General features: G+C 40.5%; 1 protein-coding gene across 2 annotated transcripts in view; it reads left to right on the top strand.

Moving 5' to 3' along the window:
* The window catches only part of LOC108307273 (sodium/calcium exchanger 1), a 63,728-nt gene extending 42,190 nt beyond the window's left edge, over nt 1–21,538 (top strand). For both annotated transcript variants that reach the window (XM_017532608.2, XM_017532600.2), the window contains exon 8: nt 20,006–21,538. In XM_017532608.2, the coding sequence (XP_017388097.1) occupies nt 20,006–20,382 (377 nt within the window). In that variant the 3' untranslated portion in view covers nt 20,383–21,538. The remainder of the gene's footprint in view (nt 1–20,005) is intronic.
* Nucleotides 21,539–22,005: the final 467 nt, after the last annotated feature.

The following is a 22,005-nucleotide window of genomic DNA, read 5'->3' as shown; positions in this document are numbered from 1 at the left end:
ACCTATTCTTTCCAGATCTTGCCTTTCTTAGGAGAACAAGTCATCATGCATCCAAGTATCCTTAATTCCTTATTCCTCTTCTCCATGGTCAAAGGTCCTGCAGACCTTTCCTTTATTTTACTTTTTAATTTTATTTATATATTTTTTGAGACAGAGCCTCGCTCTGTTGCCCAGTCTGGAGTGCAGTGGTGTGATCTCGGCTCACTGCCACCTCTGCCTCCCGGGTTCAAGCAATTCTTCTATCTCAGCCTCCTGAGTAGCTGGGACTACAGGCGCATGCCACCATGCCTGGCTAATTTTTGTCTTTTTAGTAGATATAGGGCTTTACCATACTGGTCAGGCTGGTCTCAAACTCCTGACCTTAGGTGATCCACTCATCTCAGCCTTTTAAAGTGCTGGGATTATAGGTGTGAGCCACCGCGCCCGGCTGACCTTTCCTTTAAAGTGTGTCTTGATCGAGCCCACCTATCTCTCTACCAACACCATCCTGGTCTACACAGCTGTCCTGTGTAGATCTCTGCAGTGCCTTCTATCTGTCTCCCTGCTTCTGGTAGAGATCATTTTAAGCAGTAAAGCAGGCCACACTACTGTTCACAATCTTCCAGCGGCTTATTTAACTTAGGGTAAACTCTGAAAAGCATTACTCTGTCTTACAAAGACCGACATGATTTGGCCCCTGCCCGTCTTTGCACCCTGTCCTCCTCCTTGCCTGCTGTTCTTTGGGCCCACTGGCCTTTTTTCCTATCCATATGCCAAGCTCATTCCTTTCTTTGAATTGTGCTAGCTGTCTCATATCCCCTTCATTTACACAAGACTGGTTCTTTGTCTTCAGTTACATCTTGTCTTAAATGATACCTTTAAAGAGGCCTTTTATAATACCAAATGTGAAGTAGTCAACCAGTCTTCTGTATTATCTCACTCTATTTTCTGTATTTATTTATTTGTGAATGTTATTGTTGTCGAACTCTCCACTAAAATTTCAGCTTCATGGGAAGAGAAGCCTTGTTCTTTTTTTCCCTAGCTCCTAGAGTGGTGCCTAGCTAACACAGAAGTAATACAATTGTGTAGCTGTATGTGAGTTGTATGTATAAATGTGCAAGTAAGTCATTTACACATTAGTATGAGTTGGTTTAGTCAGATTGCATTTTTCCTAATATCTTCTAGAGACAGCTAATAATTGAAGTTATTGAGGGAGGTAAATAGATTTTAGTGTCACTTATACTTGAAGAATAGGACATAAAAGGTTATCATAGTAAAAATGGACAAAAGTAAACTTAAGAGCGCTGAGGACTTCAGAACAGAAATATTTTCCTCTTTCATAATTTTACCTATGTGGGAACTGTGATGAGAAGACAGATAAATTTTGGTCTTTTCTTCATTTTTTTCTCTTCTATGATCCCTTCTTCCAAGACCCAGACCTCAAGCCAATACTTTTAAAGCTTTCGGTACACTCTGCAGTGCTGAATTTTACAGTAGCTTAACACAGGTGTGTACCTATGTTATATTATTTCTGTGGAAAAACAGGTTCAAAATTAAAGGGAAAAAAATATAAGAAGAAGCATTTGGAACCCAGCCTTTTTTGTACTAGGGCCCACCTAGTCATTGGACATTCTTTTAGCTTACAGTTATTTACTTGGATAAGCCTTGCATATACTGAGCCAGGACATTCCAGCTTTTATCTCAGATTCAAAATATGGACTTTCCTTTCCTCTCGTGTTTCTATTGGAGTCAAATAAATAGAAGTAAGTGTTCTCCTTTAACTGCAGGAAGAACTCTTAGATACTGATGAGTGAGGGGTATTTTTGCCTCGTTAAGTCTCGCCTTCATCTTTCTCTGAGCATCCTGGTGAAGGTTGTGCCTGATGCTTGCTGACTTCTCTCACTAGTTCCCGTTACCAGCTGGCTGCTACCCAGCCAGAAAAGCTTAAAAATTGGATATACTAGGCTGTCCTCAGTCCTTGGCATTGTACGATTTTCTGCGTCCTTCCTATGTCTTGAATATTCTTTTATCCCTTAGATTCTGTCAAATAGGAATTCTTTCCCTCTAAAGATTTTAAGGCATGCAGGAGAAGGTTTCCACCATCCCCCTAATTTTGTATATAGAAACTTTAAAAAAATAATAAAACCGTATGTTAGGGAAAATCTATGTCATTTTAAAATCACAACACTTTTAGACTTCAGAATTTCATAGGAAGAACTTGATATAGAACTGGGCATCCTGGTTGCTGACTGTGTTCTCTTAGTAGGGTGTCTGTGCACCAAGAAGGCAGAGGGACAAGAGCTTGAGACCTCAGTTCAGGAACCCGGACCTCTAACCCTCACTTACTGCATGGCTTTAACCCATTTCATGACTCTCTGAGCCTCAGTTTTCTTGCCTGTAAAATCAGCATAATAATACATGGCAATTCAAACAAAGTTTTCAAGAAGATTAATATCATGGATCTCAGAGCACTGTATCAACTGAAAATTGGTATAAAATACAGGAAACCATTATCATTATTTACACTGAGATCTACTCTAAAATAAGTGTCAAAAGGAATAGAAAGCGCCAGAAAATGAGAATAAATGGGAAAAGTTTTGAGCAGGTAAGAAACATTTTTAAAATGTACCACAAAGCTCCCCTATATGCTAGGCATCAGCCCTGTATATACCTTCGGTTCTCATCTTACTTAGGTTATGTCATTAACTGATGTGAAGCGATTTTGCCTCTTCTCAACTTTTTTTTTTTTTTTTTGATTCTTAGATCCTTTCTCTGAAAATGATCTTTTTTTTCCTATGTGTTCACTGTGCTAGAAAACATTATTTTTGGTAACTGAAAAACAAAGTAGCTATTGATAGGTTATATTTTCAGTTTTCAATTTAAGTACTCACAATTTACTGTGCCCTGTTGCTTACTTCTCAGTGGACCCTAAAGTAACTTGTATGTTGATGCAGGTTATATGGTGCATACTCCAAGAGGCCCCATAATTGAGTGGCACTCCTGGAGGTATATGGAGTACCATATGCCTGGATGTAACTGTAGTGGCCCTGTCTAAAAGTCACTCAATAGCTTATATGAGAGTGAGTACCAGTGTCCTCGTGTTACATGAAGAAACTAAGACTCACAGAGAATAAATGACTTCTCCATATTTAGCCAAGATTTTTATGGGTGGTAAACTGTGGAATTCATGTTCTCTCTCATTTTTATAGTCTGGTACTTAGCTACTCTATTGTTCCACCTTGGACTTATTTTTAAAGTATTACACTCTTTTCAACATGCCTTACAAATTTTTATAAGAATTTTTAAAATTTCTCTCTTTACCTCAATTTTATTATTTTCTATTTTTAAAGCATGCAACAGTAAGATTATATTTAAACTCTTTGTGGTCAGGAACTATTATTCTTTTCAGCATAAAAAACACCTAGTGGAGTCCACGCTTCAAAAAAAATCAGAAATGCGTAAAAATCCAGTTCTATACCCGTAAACTATTAGCATTTCCTGTATGTCAAAATTTAAACACTAAGACAACTAGAAATTCCCTGAAAGATGTTCAGTTCTGACCCAGCTGGCAAAAAACAGAATGCCAAGATAACCCTCATCAGCGCAGCCACGTACCACTAATGAATCTGAACACAAAGGGAGATTTGGTCTTCCCGAGCTAGACCAAACACAGCTGTGATACACGGCTGGCCAGGTACCGGTCAGTGAGGCCCAAGAAGCACATGTTGAGGATACCCTTCTGGCAGTCGTGCTCCGCAAAGGCTTATTGGCAGCTTCAGAAATTAAGTTCCAGGGTTCTAGATCTCTAAGCAGAAGTAGGAGTGGGATCTGTAGAGGTTACTATTTTAAGGTCTCACCGGGAAGCATGCTCCGTCTACTCTTCACTTAACAGCAGAGATGTGGTCAGGAGGGAGTGCCAAAATGCCCACTCACAACAAACATGTTCCCGATGGGAAATGATACCCAGTCATTCTGAATTCTGAGCTCCCTTGAAGGACAGCAGAGAATCAGATTAACTCCATCACTTCTTCTCATCCCATCCTGCTTCAAAGAGATCTGGTGTTCTCAGTGCAAAGCTCACAGACAGACTGACAGTTCACAGCATCTGTCTCAGAAAAATTATGCATAGTCTTAGCGCAATGACGACACACTAAGGGGGTATAAAAGACCATGAGCTTTAGAGTCAGGCTGACCTGTGTTCAAACCCAGCCCTCACTCCTCTACTTACTGGATGTAGGACACCCTGACAGGCAAATTGCTTAACTCCTAAGCCCAGTTTCTTAAGCTGAATAATAGAAACATGAAAATCCATCTCACAGAGCTGTAGTAAGAATTACATGAGAGTGAATGTATAAAGTACCCAGCACAGAGCCTAGCATATAGTAGACCCTCAAAAATATTTTATCTCTTTTACTTTCTGTTTCAAGGTACTGATAAACAAGTTAGGCCTCCTGGGATCTTTTCCTTAGCTACATTGCAGCAGCTGAAAAATGAAAAACCAAGTATATTTTCAGCCTATCTTCATTTTTTCCTGTGTTAGCAATTCTAGGGAGGTGGACATGTCCAAATGTGCTTCTGTTTCCTGCAGTTTCACTGACCATATACTTTCTCCTCTAAACACTGGCATTTCAAGTCAGACAGCCAGTGTCAAGAGGTGCCATTGTGACAGTATGCATACGTGTTTAACCAGACGGCTACATTTCACATCAGCTTAAATGGAAATGGAAACAGAGTTACTTTACCCTGAGCCGGTGTTTCCCAATGGCTATGGTGTCAGTGTCCCCAAGAGACTTCTAAAGGGCAGATGTATTTTGTTTTCACATACCTAATAAGCAACAAGTTTCTTTCCTACCAAAAATGTTCAGGACTGCTGAACGGACCCTCAGATCTCTAGTCAGGGCCAAGAAGCAAGGCCAACCAGAGACACTACCAGAGGGGCAGCATGGGACAGCCCTAATCACTTAAATGACTTTCCAAGGGACCTTATCTTAACCTCACTCCAGCAAGTAGTAGTCTGGAGTTTAAATGCTTTGTTCTTTCCAGCTCACTTTCCCACGAATAGATGATGTCATCAGAGTTCAAGGAAGACTGCAAAGGCAAAAATTTATGAGGAGAGAGTGAAACAAAAGAAAGCTAGAAACCAGATTTTACAAGATTTTCTCTATAAATGGCACCATAACTGCCTGTTATCATACATTAAAAAACAGTGGGGAATAGGCTGCATGCAGCTGACCCAAAGCATCTGGGAAAGATCCATTTCAAAGCTGTTTGCATCTTTTATTCTGTGTCTCAAAGGAAGAGTTTTTTATTAAATACTTTTAAGGGTTTTTTTGTTGGTAGTTACACTCCTTGATTTATTTCTCTCAAAGGGCAGTACTGCATGGGCACCTGGCAATGAGTACAAAGCTGGAGGGGAACCAGGATGATAACAATGATGTCATCTACCAGGAGGTGGTCCAGGGAACAGGGATGTTCAGCATGTGTCCTGCCCAATCTAAAGTCCTGTAGAGTCTTTGGATTAGTGCCCCAACCCCGTACCAGCCAACTTTACTCAGTCCCATAAAAGTCACAGTATAAGAGAAGAGAGCTAAAAATATTTTATCCTATTCTATCTAGGCCTTCTTACATACCCTAGGTCGGCCAGAGCAAGGTCACTTAGTAGAAACATCATGCTGTACAGGTGTGTGTTTGTTTTGTATTTGGAGGGTTGGTGTTATGCATGTGTTACCTGAATGTATGTAAATTTCCCATTCTTTTCAGGCTCAGGGCATATTCCAAAGGGAATGTGCATTGAGTGTAGCAAAAGCATTCACAAGAGTGTCAGTCTCTAAGAAGTGATTTGTAAATAATGTTGAGTTGATGACTTTTATTTCTCCTTTTTCACATTTGAAAAGAAGGTAAAAAGCCAGGTGTGCTGGCTTTTTTCACATTGAAAATAAGGTGAAAAGCCTTTTTCACATTTGAAAAGCCAGGTGTGCTGGCTCACGTCTGTAATCCCTACACTTTAGGAGGCCAAGGCAGGAGGATTGCTTGAGTCCAGGAGTTCAAGACCAGCCTGGGCAACATAGTGAGATCCTGTGTCTACAAAAAAAAAAAAAAAATTAAATTAGCTGGGCATGGTGGTGTGCACCTATTGTCCCAGCTACTCAGGAGGCTGAGATGGGAGAATCACTTGAGCCCAGAAGGCTAAGGCTGCAGTGTGCCATGATCACCCCATCACACTCAGCCTGAGTGGCAGAGTAAGACACTATTTCAAAAAATAAAGAAAAGAAGTTAAAAAAAATGAAACAATATCTCAAGGACCACTGTTTTCTGGTGGTATTTTTTTTAATGCTGTCTCAGTCTGCATCTTTTAACAACTTCATGGTGGCATCACTTATATACCATAAAATTTGTCCATTTGTAGTACATACAATTTCATGATTTTTAGTAAATTCACTGAGTCTTACTGGCATTAACCTAATCGAGCATTAGAACATTTCATCATCCCAGTAAGATGCCTCACAGCTATTTACAGGTCATCTTCATTTCTACCCTGTGCCCCAGATGTAGTTTCTGACTCAATAGGTTTGTCTTTTCTCCATTTTTCACAAGGACCAATTCTAATATAAAAATGTCATGGATTCTCTATGTGACAGTGTCGGAATTTACCATGGATTCTGTAAGATTTTGAAATTATTTTATTCCTCACAAAATCTCTGTATATATATATTTGTAAACTACATGAGATTTTTTCTGTTCTTCATTGCTTTGGATATATATGGATTTGTCCATATTTTTAAGACAATTCCACTACCCTGCCCCCAACAGTATTGGTTCATATATTACAAATTGCTGGAGGGTGTGTGATCAATGTGTGATCCCCACCCTTAGAATTAGCACTGTGGACTTTTAGGACAGTAGCTGATGTTTAATGATATTTAAATGCCAAATGACCATGACCAGTTCAGTCAGTTGATCACAACACACTGCTAAGGTGGCGACTCTCACAAATGCAGCTTCTGGCCCCAGCACATCACATTGTAGATGCTGAATGTTGGCTCCTGGATCAATTCGAATCCATCACAACTATTAGGAAGAGAGGACAGAGACTAAGGCCTATTGCTAAGAGGCTCTGTGCATGAGGTCCCTGAACAAAAAATGAACATTTGCACTTCTAAATGCAAAAGAAGAAAATAGGGGCTATAAGAAAGCAAAACTTCATTGCCATGTCTGGTCCCTGCATGAGAAACAAAATGAATTTAAGCCCATTGGTATTTTTAGAAAAGAGAACAAATAAAATGCTAACACAATTTAAAAGGCAAAGCTTACATGTGTCCATAAAAAATTTTATTATCCATTTGGGGTAGTGCATATTATAGATATGAAATCATGGTGCTTGGCATTTCTGCGCAGTGCCAGCTGGACTCTCATCACTGCTTCTCGGCACACGGACCTTACATCCTGCCTTTTCTCAAGAGCAAAACATAAGCTCTGTATTACTTGTTTATATTTTGCTTCATTCCAGAAAAGGATTTCAATCAGATGCTTTGCATTGTTCACCTACCTTTTCCAGCACATGATCTAAAAACACTAACTCCGTTAGTGCCCATATTTGATAACCTTTGTTCAGCTCAGCATCTATAAATCCTCTATTTTGTGCACAAGGAGAAAACAGCTTATTTTGGTTGCATTATATACAATCAAGAAATTGTGTGTTGTGTTTGTTTTCTCTCCCTGGCTTGCTCCCCACCCCATCCTGCCTCTCTGGAGCCCAGGGAACTTTTTGGCATAGTCTTCTATAAATTATAAGCTATTTTTAGGTTATCATTGTAAAAAATTCTGGGTCAAGATAACAAGAAAAGCTTGCAGTAGCTCCAAACTAAAATGATCCCTACTGGGGTCCACAGATGGGCCCACCAGAGGATTAATCATAGCCTGTGATTCGATTCCTGAGTTCTAGTTGCGAAACAACAACTAACCACAGCTATGCCAAATGATCATGAAAATGTCCTTCTCTTAAGGATTCTGTGTATGGTAAGCCTTCAGATGGCTGAAGTGTGGCAAATCAGAACCCCAAAACTAACCCACCTGCCACACAGTTCCGTTCGCTCGAGGGGAACCAGCACTTGCTATGAGGCTACACTGGAAGTTGCTGGAGGTGCTTCCTGCCCTTTATTCTGTGCTTTGGGGAGAAATGGGGAAAACCACACAGAACCACCTAACAATAACTTTCTTCTATGTCAGGTATTCCTATCCTGAGAGTAAAGATTAGGCTTTCTCATCTATACCTTCTATAACGAAAATGAGTCTAGAGTGGAATACTAGTGACAAGAAATATTCACAATGAAACACTGTGCTTTAACAATGCCAATAGCTAACTAGGAAGCCCAAACTGAGTCTCTGAAGCCATGTGGCATTCTTGATCATCCAATTTTCAAGTGGTTTTTCCTGTACACTATTCATAAGGGCATTAAAAGAGATGAATGCCATCTTTAAAAAATTAAAACCAAAGAAGCTATATGACCCAGTGGCAAAGAATAGGCCTTCAAGCCATTCTGCATTTCTTTTCATTCATTCTACAGATATTTCAGGAGCACCCACTAGGTACTGGCCAGTGTTTGGCATGGCAGAGGTAGGGGGATAAACAAGACAGATGATATGTCTACTCCAATGGAATAAGACTGGTACTTATAAAAATATGATAAACTTTCAGGTAGCACAGAAGATGAACACTGTTGGGAAGAAAATAAAACAAGATCACGGAGTCATGAAATAGAGAGTGTTTATCTTGGGGAGGAGGTATTTTAATAGGGAGCGTTGACTTTTTGCACCACTAATCTTTAACAAATCACACGTCAAGCCTCTAATCCATGTCTCCCCATCCAACCCCAAGACTCACTCAGGCAGGTCTAGTCTCAGAAACTGTGAAAAGTTATTTTTTTCTTTCTACATCAAATAATGGCTTTGAATTATTTTTCCTTCTCACTCTGGCACCTGGTGCTCTCAATATTTCTCCATGACCCCTACCCACCTACTCACTAGATGGTACCCCACTGCCCTGGATTCTTCTCCCACAAACCCTTCATTCTAAATATTCTCCCCCCATTCTAAATATTCTGGATTAGTTATGACTTTGGAATATCCAACTAATGATCACACTAAGATACCAATGGTTAATGATGGTGTCAGGAGGGCAGACCCCTTGCATTTAGCACAAAAATTGCTTTCATACTAAATACATTTGTATAGTTTCATCAAGTTAAAAGTATGTTTTTATAATTTATCTCTTTGATACCCACAGCAGCCCTGAGAGTGAGGTAGCGTAGATGTGTTATCATGTTCAGAACAAGGTGTTGTATCTGGCAAGTTGATGAGGGATCCTGGAAATGGACTGGTAGCCTGAGGACCTGAACACCAGAGTCACAGGATGTGGGTTCTAATCCCTCATGCGCTCACATTCATCTAACGCCAAAGAAACTTCAGTCTCCTCCCCTGACAAAATGAAACTAAGGGTGACTCTTCCCACCCATCTTCCTCCTCAGAATTGTCAGGCATGGCAAATAGTATAACACCCACGAAGTGCTCTGAAAATTACAAGAAGCTATAAAAAATAAGAGATATTTGTCAAAATATATTTGTTAAATATCCACAAGAAGCTGTCCTATATGCATGGGAGAGAGACAAAGGAAAAAATTTTGCAAGATCAGTCTCATGGCATATTCTTAGCAGCTTAGGTGGAGCTCTATGCCTAATTTCTGGGTTTTGCATTACAAGTTACATATCTAGTAAGAGCCGAAGTACAAATGATGAAAGATGGGCATTACAACCCCTTCTTAGACATCTCAAGGACATGAATCTCTTAACAAGCTTGCAAAATGTATTTGTCAGGTTAAGTAACTATGCAAAGCAATTTTGTGGGTTGAAGTCAACAAAACTTACTGATAGTAAATAAAAGGTAGTTGCAGTACAAAAAAATAAAATTAAGAGAGAGGATTTTGGTGCTGCTCTGCAGTCCTTCAGTGCTTAACTGGAGTAGTTGGGGAAAAATTAAGACACAAACATATCTTCCCTTCCCAGATGGTGCTGCGTCAACTTTTATAGTGGGTGAAGTTGCTTTTTAGGATTCTTGTTCCATATTGTGGACTGTCCTAGGCACCTTCCTGACACTGGACCCTAGGCCAGATCCTGATGTCAAGATTATCTCCTCTTCTTCTATTCCACTCCTTGCTCCTCCCCGCTGCATCCTTTGAGAGGTACCTGTTCTGTGTATAGTATATAGGATGCTTTCCATCCAAGGATTGGTCTAACATACTTACAACTGCTGAATTAATCAAAAGGACCAGGGAAAGGCTGAAATTCCACCACTGACTCCTTCCTAGATCGACTCTGTTATTTATACGTCTATTTTTAACCTATATTTTTTAGATTTTAATAGCACATGCAATAAATACATGTTCTTTGTAAATAAAATAGAAAGTGTTAATAAGCAAACAACAAAAAGAAATCCTGCCATCTCACCACTATCTACATCCAGCCATTTGCACCTTTAAAATTGTGAAATCTTGGGACATTTAAAGAAATTGCACACAAAAAATGTGTATACAGATATATAGCAAATATTCACCTATGCTTTTTTATGGACTGACAATAGGCATAGTTACATCACCTGCTTTCTCACTTAACAGTGTGTCATGAATGTTTTTGTTACTGTACTTTAACAGTTGCACACTATTTTATATGAAGTTGCAATTTATTTTTTCAAAAAATGATGAACAATTGTTTCTAATTTTTCTCTATCATAGAAACTCTGTTCTAATCACTTATATGAATTCGTATGCTTGTAAAATTGCTTCTGGAGCCTCAGAAGTAGAGAACCGCTCGGCCAAATAGTTTGTAGACTTTCCAGGGTTTTGACAGACACATACACTTTTTTGTATCATATGACTAATATGTAGGAATGAGATAATGGGAGAAATTTTACGCCAAATCACAGCAAGGTAGAAGCCAGAATGGACAAATTACTGGAACTTTTCAGAACCCATTTAAGTCTCACCTGTCCTCAAGTGTCCCCTGCTGCCTCCTGTGGTGGGTTGAGGTTGCATGCAGTGGCCTACTTGTAAGAGTGTTCTTATTTTTGTGAAGTGATAATACACAAAGCAGCCTCTTCAAAAAAAAAAAAAATGTCTCTATGGAATTAATAACTAGGTGGCTATCCATTGGGGAAAGGCATGTGTTGGGTGTCTTCAGTGTATTGTCTAGATACATACACTTAGAATCACACCAGTATAATCCAGCTGGCAACGAAGTTTCCTCATAACCCATTAAGGCTCCTCCAGGTGAAAATAAATGTTTCTGTTTTCTTTATATTTTTCTTCAAGTTATGGTAAAATTTCTTTATCTGATCTTCCTCGGCTTGCTCTACCTCCAGCAAGACAGAGGAATCCATGTCTTTACTATCTCTAAAATAGGAGAGAAGAGAATTTGGGGAGATTTGGATAGAAGATGGATGTTCCAGAAATAGAACAAAGCATAGAAGAAAGAACTAGGCTTCAAATGCAAGGAGGATTAACAGAAAGAGGGAGCTTATTGGGAAGGCAGGAGAAGTAAGCCAGAGGACACCGTTCTGTGCAGGGCAGACCCAGATTGTGTTTAGGACAGAGAGTTAGTTTCAGTTATATCTATATAATCACAAGCCATCTGGCTTGGGAAAAGGACAGTTAATTCAGCTATTTGTTTTAGCCTCAAATTTGCCCTTGCTTTTTTCCTTTTCAAAATTAGCCAAATGTTGCTTAACTAAATCTTATGATTTTTCTTTGCCCTCGTAGACTTTGCATTATTAAAATAAGGGTTATTATGAAAGTAATAGAATCACAACTCAAAGTTGAAAATATCAATAGTACTTTAAAATGGGCTTGAATGAACCTGCTTTTAAAGTAACAGGTTCATTCAAGCCCATTTTAAAGTACTATAAAGGCACCCTAAATGTAATGCCAGGGGACACCAAGAATTTAAAGACTCAAAAAAAAAAAACATCATTTGGAAGCCACATGAGGATTCTTTTTACAAGAGCCAGCGAGTGAGTGTTGTGTATGTGCGTGGTAGAGTGTAATTTTCTTTATCAGAGAATTATCTCTATTAATGATATTAAAGAATGAGGGGTCTTTCATGAAAATAGCTCCTTCTTAATCTGTTTCTGACCCATGTTTGCTCTTGGAGTCAGCCTGATGTTTCTCTGTGGAATAATTATATTTATTTTCTTTCAAATGATCAGCTGCTTTCCCATTGTGTAGTCACAGTCGGAGTTGAACATGATGAAGCTTCTTGATATTTTCCTTGGATTCTCTGTCCATTTTCAAGTGTATCAGTTATCTAGACCTTGTCAACGCCCTTGGATCCTCTCTTGGACACCTGTAAACATCCCACCAAAAAATAATTCCATTCTAGGTGCGTGTAGTGGAGTGCTATCATTTTCTTTAGAGAACATAACTCAATTTACAGTTTGGAATGTAGATCATATAACACTGCCCTGCTGGTTCGTGTCCTTTCACTTCTCTGTTTTGTGTTCCCTGAAAAATAAACCTCCATTTTTTTCTCCCTTAATTAGAATAAATTTCTTTCTTTGAACTTAAAATATAGCAGGATATCAGTTACAAAGTAGGAAAACTAAGCCCAGGTGCACCTCCACAAAGTGCAAACATTCAAGTTAACATGTAAAAAGGAAAAATAGCTCATTTGTTGTTCAGTAACAAAAATGGCTACTTTAAAAAAAAAAATCTATGTGTCAGTCAATTCCATACCTCACTACCTCAGTTAATCCAGAGGAGGCATCATTGTCCTCCTTAGAGGGACAAAGAAACCAGGGCTGTGAGTGGTCAGTTGGTGGGGCTCAGTCTGGCTGCAGAAGCTCTGATAAACACCAGCGTTCCAGCCACACCTCAGGCCGATTAAGCAGAAACTCAAGGTGGGGCTAGCAAGTTGGCATTTTCAAAAATTGTCCTGTTTACTGTCATTTGTAGCTGGGGACAAAAATGACTAGAAGCAGGTGTTCTGATCCTGCCAACACAGGTCCTCTTGAACTTTTTACTTATCTCTGTTTCCCTCTCTTCTAAAAATAGGTCATGTCACTGTCTCCATTTCTTCTTTACTCTCTTCAGGAACAACTTTTATAGGCAGAAATTTTCAGTGTGTTTCCCTTCTTCAGTTTTTTTCAACTCCTCATCTGCCTGGTTATTAATCAATCAAACATCAGCAATTCCTTCACCTCTTGAACTTCACTCGGAAGCCAAATGATGATTCTTTTCACATGAACTAGTGAAGAGTGTGTGTGTGTGTGTGTGTGTGTGTGTGTGTGTGAGAGAGAGAGAGAGAGAGAGAGAGAGAGAGAGAGAGAGAGAGAGTGAGCGTGCACACTGGCACGCACATGGTTTTCTATTTACTTGAGCAAATAAATATCACCCAAGGCAAATGCTTGTTTAAGGTCTTCAGTGACAGCAGAACAAGCACATGAGTAAAGAATATTTCTCTTTTAATTCTAAAACAGCAAGACAGATGATGGCATAGAAGGGAAGAAAGAAAAAAGAGAGAGGAATATATATGTTGTTGAAGCAAAGACACCTACCTTACTACCTTACAGCCATTAGTAAGATTTAGGCTTTAAACCAAAAGAGCTCTTTTAATGACTTTGATTATATGAAATTTTCAAAGTAAAATAATTAAGAATTTTAAGCTCTATCACATTTTATTTTTTGAGATGCAATCTCAGCTCACTGCAACCTCTGCCTCCCGGGTTCAAGTGATTCTCCTGCCCTAGCCTCCCAAGTAGCTGGGATTACAGGCACAAACCACAACGCCCAGCTCATTTTTCATATTTTTAGTAGAGACGAGGTTTCACCATGTTAACCAGGATGGTCTTGGCCTCCTGACCTCGTGATCCACCCACCTCAGCTGTGAGACAGCTTGGCCTCACAGACGTGAGCCACTGCACCCAGCCCATGCTTTTAAATGCAAAGGATCGTCAAGTTAATAATTTTTAAAGGGCGTTATAACTCCTTAAAAGTACAGAATTATTGGCAATAGTCAGAATTCCCTACCATGTATGGATTCTCTTGGGATCTGGCTCTGTTGTAGTATAAAAATAGCTAATAATACTGAACACTCATTAAGTGCCAGGCCCTATTCTCATTTATTTCAAAACCCTATGAAGTAGATAAGTTTCCAATCTAGCAAACAGAGCAGCAGAATTCAACCAATTTAGGTAGGTCCTCCCTCATTTGGCCTTTCAGGGTAGCTGTACTGGAACAGGGTTTTTTTAAAAAATAGGAGAATAACTATATTAGGAGTAGAAGGAGCTGCAATTAAGCAGCCACAGCATCTCCACCAAGCCCACGCACGTTGTTTTATGAGCAAAATAACCACTATAGCTGAGGGCATCAATGTTTCTAAGAGAAACCAGCTTCTCCTTACTTCTTCCTGATTAGCTGCTTCCCTGAAAGTCAAACATCTATTACTCGCAGGAAGGCACCTGAGCTGTGGGTGCTTGGAGTGGTATCTCCACTTCCCGTGTCTTACAGCTGTGGTTCTCAAGCCTTGGTATCAACAAGAACAACCTAAGCCACTTGGTAAAAGGTATATTTCTGTATCTCTTCCTCAGAGAGTCTGATTAAATGCGTCTAGCAGAGATGTCCGAGAGAGAATACAGTCATGGGTTCTTCGTTTCTGCTGCTGGTTGGGCTGGTTAAGCCCCTTCCTCACTCCTCGTTTCCACTTATCACTAGACACAGAAACTAAAAACCATGGCTTCAGCCTGCAAAAAGCCTAAAGCAAAACAAAACAGAACAATGACAACAAAATAAGGCAGGCTGGACAAGCTTGGCCAGAGTGATTGAAGTAGATAATTTTACCAACATTTCTTAATTTTCTTTTTGAGAAGGAGTCTCGCTCTGTCACCCTGGCTGGACTGCAGTGACGCAATCTTGGCTCACTGCAACTCCGCCTCCTGGGTTCAAGTGATTCTCCTGCCTCAGCCTCTCCAGTAGCTGGGATTACAGGTGCCTGCCACCACGCCCAGCTAATTTTTTGTATTTTTAGTAGATACAGGTTTTTGCCATGTTGGCCAGGCTGGTCTCGAATTCCTAACATTATGATTCACCTGCCTCAGCCTCCCAAAGTGCTGGGATTACAGGAGTGTGCCACCGCGCCTGGCCTCTTACCTAATTTTAAAAGGTAAGTAACTGTGCCATGTAGTTTAAATTCATAAATACTGTCATAGTTTGATCAAAGGTAGTATCTTCAGGTCTTGAGATCTTCCTAGGATCCTCAAATATTTCATTTAAGTCATTTATTCTTCACAATAAGATAGTTATAATCAGTTAATTACTGTAAAGAGTGGCCATGTACAAACTCCTATCAAAAAAGACCACCAAAATCACACATTGAATATAAATTTAGTATTTTAATGTATTCTGTGCACCACCCAAACAGTCAAGTTATAAAGAGTCTTAGAGATACTCTAATTAAACGAGGAAACTGGAATCTAAAAAAAGTGAAGTGACTTGCCGAGAACACATAGATAGTTGGAAGAACCTAGGGTCTCTTTGATGGGGCTTCTTCCACTACTACACCATGAAGCTCTGTACACCTCAGCTGCTTCTTTCATTGTCAATGAATGAATATATCAAGGTCGGGTTTCTGGGAAAAGCAAGCAGACCTTCATAACCAGGATGGACTCCTCTTAAAACCGTTGGTGTCAGTTCCTGGCCATGAACCACTTGACAGTTTAACAGCTGGTCCCCAAAGAACACTAAGAAACCAAGAATAAGATGAACTATCTGGGGTGAAACCCTTGCTCCAGATGATATATAATCCCTGCGTCCATCCTGCAGGATGGACCTGTGAGAGCCACCTTCTTTACAGAGGAGATGTTTCAGGCTTAGCCTATAACTAGCAATAATGTTTGAGAAATTTAAGCAAAGAATCATTGCTGGAGGAAAGGCAGAGGGTATTGGCCTATGTTTGCATATTGACCTGATGACTTGAACAAGGTTATATACCATGAACTCGAGACAGGTGTGCAAAGAACAATTATGTCCTGACTTTGTGATGTGTAGTTTAATTCCAGCATGCTGCCTCGACAGTCTTTCTTCTTACTGATTTATAGTCATCTATATCAAGGAGACAGAACTAGAAGTCTAAAACTGTCTGACTGATCTAAAATTCATTAGAATTCAAGGCGGGAGTTAATAGCAAAACCTATTAAAAACCTACCCAGAGACATATAGGAAGGGAAAAACACATGTTAGTATCAACATAGTTTGTGTCAGTCGCATTGGAAATCTAATTCAGACATGTTTTTATCTAATGGACCAACCTCTAAATATTATTATATCCCCTTCGAGCCCAAGGCAGTAGTTATTTCTTTGATTTTGTTAGGAAATGGCATTTTCCTGGTTTAACCATAGGTAAGTTACAGGCTTAACATTCAGGGCAGGGCTTGGCAGCTCCTAACATATGGTACGTGATGTGTTGCCCTATGTGCTGAACAACATAGCTGCAATAAAAGGTAATTTGGGGAGAATCCATCGCACTTCAGTTGGAAAACAGATTTCTGTCTGTTGGAACTAAGGTTAATGGTTCGGATTTGCCTGTGTTCCTACGGCATTTTTTTTTTCATTGCTTTTGAATTGAAAATAAAAACAGACCAAAGGCCTGATGTCTAACCCAAGTAAATAAAACCTATGAGACACAAAGTAGCCAAAAACATGTTTTATCTCGTGACAAGCTAGTCACTTCAGCTGTTAACTTTTAGGAAATTAAAAAAAAAAAGACATCTGAAAATTAGAACCTTTTAAGAAAGAATCTTCATGCAACATTCATATTAATAGGCTACTGATAAATGGCTTCAGGGAGAGGAAATCCTTGCATACCCAGTGGGCCCTCCATGTCAGCCTAAAGGACTGGTTTGGGTGCTTTGTGTCCCCAGACCCAGGAGTCTTCCATTTTAAACTTCCTTTCCTTCTGGTACAGCAGCAAAGGTGCCACCCAGAAAGCCCAGAGTTCCTGAGTAGATATGGGGTACCCAGGAAGTCCAATGTGCAATGTACCAGGTGCCAGGGGAGGTAAGCAGGAGTGTGCTATGGAACGGCTCCAGGTCACTTGTCCTTGTAGCATACAGAGGGAATACCATCCCCTTAACTGCCTACCTAACATGGCCATCTGTTCACCAGCAGCAAGTGCTCCCAGCTATTTCAGCTCAGAATAACACCTCAGGTGTTCCTCAGCAGCAGCTGAGCTGGAAGCTGCTTTCTCCTGCCTCGGACTCTTGTTCCTTTACTTCCCTTGCTCCACTGCCTGACCTCAGAAAAGAAAACGAAACAACATCCTTTTTTTTTTTCTTTTTGAGGCTGCTGCTGCCCCGTTTCTATTAACTTTTAATAACTGAACTACAAGAAACCATTAAGATTTGTCTCGCTTTGCTTTTGCTTACCAGTCTGTGATAGCTGACCAGGCTGCATGAATGTGTGATCATGAATGCACATAGCAGCACAAATCCAGGAGTCTGGATTCACAAACTGCCCATAAGTTCTGCAGTCTTTGTTCTCCTGATACAGGAAACAGCATTGGATAAGCACCTGCTTCAGAGTTTGAGTGCAAGGAATAGGGCCACCTGAAATAAACTAAGAGGAAAGAAAAACTTCAGGCTTTTTGGGCTTCCTAGAAGGGCCATGTGGTATGGACTGAGATGGGCTCTGAAATCAGACTTTGGTTTGAAAATTCACATTCTGCAGACTAAGACTCTATCCAAGAGGCATAATACCACAATGTCACAGTTTACCATATCATGAAAGGGGAATAATGACATCTAGCCCATAATGCTTGCGAGAGGTTTGAATCAGAAGATACATGTCGCCTGTGTAGCATAGTGCCTGGCATGGAATAAGCAGTATTTGCCTACTTCTTTAATTATGAAATAATAATCAAGTCTGCTTTCCATCACAGGCAGAGGGCAGAATCAATGAGATAGGCCTTCAGGGTCGACCAACTCCCTTTCAGAGAGAATGTGAACTACTGCAGATGCAGTAGCCTTTGAGTAGTCTAAAAAACCTCAGCCACTGTAAAGCAGGCAAACCCATGGGCTGATATAAACTTCCATACTGTATGTTTCTTCCCCACTGGACATTTACCGAGGAAGGATGGTGGCAATGGCATAGCAACAGAGAGAAGAGACTAGTTCAGGTATCGTAGAACTACAGACATTATCAGAGCATGTCCGGGACCTCAGGAGAGCCAGAGCTGATAACACAACACTTCATAATCATTTAACGTTTACTGTTACTGGCTTTGAAAATAAGTTCAATTTGACAGTTATTAATATCTGCTATTAACCTACTGTGCAAGGTAGCTGAAAGGTTTGTTTTGGGTTTTTTTTTTTTTTTTTTTGAGATGGAATCCCCCCCAGGCTGGAGTGTAGTGGCATGATTTCGGCTCATTTCAAACTCCACCTCCTGTGTTCAAGCAATTCTCATGCCTCAGTCTCCCAAGAAGCTGGGATTGCAGGTGCTCACCACCATGCCTGGCTAATTTTGTGTATGTGTTTTTAGTATAGAGATGAGGTTTCACCATGTTGGCCAGGCTGGTCTCAAACTCCTGACCTCAAGTGATCTGCCCACCTTGGCCTCCCGAAGTGCTGGGATTATAGGTGTGAGCCACTGTGCCCAGCCAGGACATTGATGTAACTTGGCATCATATAGACAAGAAATTTAATATGTTGCAAAATCTGTTTACATGATTAATACAGGAAGCTATTTCAGACCCCACTCCAACTTTTAAACTCATCTAGCCTGCTTGGTTTATGTTGTGTTTCCAAAACAACAAAAAGAACGTCTCCTACTTTTTGCCAAAAAGTATCAAAAGCATTTTATTTACATGCAGTATTTCAGCTTAACAACAGCACTCTGAAGTGAGCAGCTCTATCCCCATTTAACAGATTAGGAAATTGAGGCCCAGCCAAGTTAGGTAATCTTCCGGAGACACACAGTCAGCTGTGAAGGCAGAATCTGAAGTCCCCTGGTTCAAATTGGCTCTAAACCCCTGTGTTCTATTCATCGAGAAGTCTAAGTCACTGTTGTTCAACCTTCTGTAGTGGACCAAGATTTTTGTATCATCAGAAAAAGATACACTCAGGATTATTAGTAAATAAGGGCTTTGAAAATGGTCATTGGTGTCCACAGCACAGTGAAAGGTAAAAGAGCAGAATGAGAAAGGATTAACCCTGAAGATATGAGGCGGGTGCTGTAAACCTAACATGGTTTTTCCTAGTTGTGATGCGGCATCCACTACTTGTCATCTCTAAGCCTCCTTCCCTCACCTCATAAAATTACCATCACAGTCAATGCAGTAATACGGCTGAATCTGCTTTCTTAGTCATAAGGATCTAAGCAAAGGCCAGCTATGCTATTATAGTTCAATTCTTTTCAGTTCCACTATTGGCTTGCTCTTGAATCTTGAAAAATTTCCCCTGACATCTTCACTTTCTCATCTATAAACCAGAGCTGCGGATACAGCATCTTTTAGTAATACCCTCCAGCAGCTGCTTCCAAACTTTGGTGATGTAGAATCTTTTAGGATACAGTTAAATCGATTCCTGGGCCGCTGTCATTACGACCAGCACAGCTGCATGGCACCTTGCAATACTCACTCCTTAAAAGAACCTCACTTGATTCTGATGTAGGTGAGCTGTGACTACTTTCTAAAAAAAACCCTGCCCTGCAAACTCAATATTACAAAGAACCGCACTATCTGTGGATACAGAACTTGACCAAGATCACTTTGTCAGTCCACAACGCAGCCAGCAGTGAACCCTTGACTCCCAATATCTAGATCCTGTTCTTTCCATCCCATGAATCTGATTCAAAGGAACATCAAAGCCAGTTCTTGGTCACTGGGTTTATATCAAGGGTTGGATCCTAGAGTACACAGCTAAAGCTTGCAGCACTCTAAAGACATCTCTGAAATGTTGATTATCACCTACTCTCTTCTTCCTCTGCAGACACATTTGCCAGCAAAGTGGCAGCCACACAGGACCAGTATGCAGACGCCTCCATAGGTAACGTCACGGGCAGCAACGCGGTGAACGTCTTCCTGGGAATCGGTGTGGCCTGGTCCATCGCTGCCATCTACCACGCAGCCAATGGGGAACAGTTCAAAGTGTCCCCTGGCACGCTAGCTTTCTCTGTCACTCTCTTCACCATCTTTGCTTTCATCAATGTGGGGGTGCTGCTGTATCGGCGGAGGCCAGAAATCGGAGGTGAGCTGGGTGGGCCCCGGACTGCCAAGCTCCTCACATCCTGCCTCTTTGTGCTCCTGTGGCTCTTGTACATTTTCTTCTCCTCCCTGGAGGCCTACTGCCACATAAAAGGCTTCTAAAGGAACTATCAGATATAGTAAATTTATATATATATATATATATATACATATATATATACATAAAAAATTATGTATAACGAACAGAGGAAACTGACATTTGTCATGTTCACTTACCTGCTGATGGAATCCAGCTTCAAGAGCATAACTCTCTGTACTAGGGCCGAAGTCAAAAACGATCACCTCCCACTCCCAGGGGCATCATCATGTTGAACAAGGCACGGAGGCAGGGCCATCTTTGCAGCTCAGTCTTAGAAGGGCTGCACTCTTTCCAGGTTCATAAATCCTTAAGGCTTTGATTTGTTTTCTTGATTTTGATTTTGTTTTCAGAGGGGCTGGGGAGGTAGTTGATGTTTGGCTTTGTTTTTGTTATTTTGTTGTGTTTTGTTTCGTTGGGAGGGTCAGGGTTGTTGCTTTTCTTTGTGGGAAGTGAAACCATCCAAATGTAAATGGGTTTTTGGTCAAAATCTAAATCACTGAGATTCCCCCTCACCTTCCCCAACCACTTTAAAAATTATTTTGGATTAAGAAAACATTGGGGCATGGAAGAAGAAAGAAGCATGTCTTCATTGTATTACCAAAGTTCATGCGTATCTCCAGAATGTGAGCAGAGGTGAAGCTGCCTCCAAGAAGAAGCATGAGAGTGGAATGGAGCCAGGAAATCTGATGTTTTTAGATGTAGTCTGACATTTAAGGATGTGATGCCTGGCACTCTTGTTTAACAGGTACAAGGAAAACGTGCCTAGATTCCCAGGAACATGCAAAATGCTTTCTTTCTCATCTGTTTAGCTCTGGACCATGATAAGCAAGGCCCTTCTTCTGGCATCCAGCCCAGCTAAACCCCCAGGCGCCCCCTCCCCGCCCTGTTCCTCCTGTCCACCTGCCATCCCCTATGCATACAGGAACAATAACCCCATTCAAAAACCACATCGTCCTTTTCCATTTGCATTAATACATGTCCCCGTCCCATGTTGATGTTGCTTGGGATTGTCTGTCAGTTTTATTTTCAAAGGCATCCATGGCTTGCACCATCCTGTTCCAGTCATGACTGAACATTTGCTCCTTCTACATATGCCTGTTTGGAAATGTTGTTGTGATAGCTGTTACACAGTGCATGGATGAAAAACAAATAAAACAAAACAAAGCGTATCTGTATATAGTAGAGTACATACTGTTCTCCCATTCAGCAATATTGACTGGACATTGAAGACATAAGTGAGTTTTCTTTTCACCTGAGTTGTTACTTTTGTGTTGTTATTGCATTTGATTAATTACTAGGGATAAAAGGAGAAAGTGGCTTATTGTTCAAGGTTCTGCATATTCATTTCTAAGAAGCAATAACTGTCATGTGGGGTGAAGTTAAAGTTATTGAGAGGAGAGCAGGCAAACTTCAAAGGTCTTGGTGGAAAATTAGCCATGTGGAACACATCAGAGGCCCCTAAAAAGCACTCACTCATTCAGGAAGGCCAAGGAGAAAGGCCTTATAGAGATATGGATATGTTGCATGTGCCTAGGCTTTCAGAGTCACCCTTTCCACAGCACCCCTCCCTGCAAAGTATTTATTTCATATCTGCACTGTCCGGCCAAGATGGTAGATAGTGCCGGTTTGTTCATTTTATTTTTTTA

This window comes from Cebus imitator, unplaced genomic scaffold (genome assembly GCF_001604975.1).
Source record: "Cebus imitator isolate Cc_AM_T3 unplaced genomic scaffold, Cebus_imitator-1.0 Scaffold77, whole genome shotgun sequence".
NCBI lineage: Eukaryota > Metazoa > Chordata > Mammalia > Primates > Cebidae > Cebus > Cebus imitator.
This window is presented reverse-complemented; position numbering and strand designations above follow the sequence as displayed.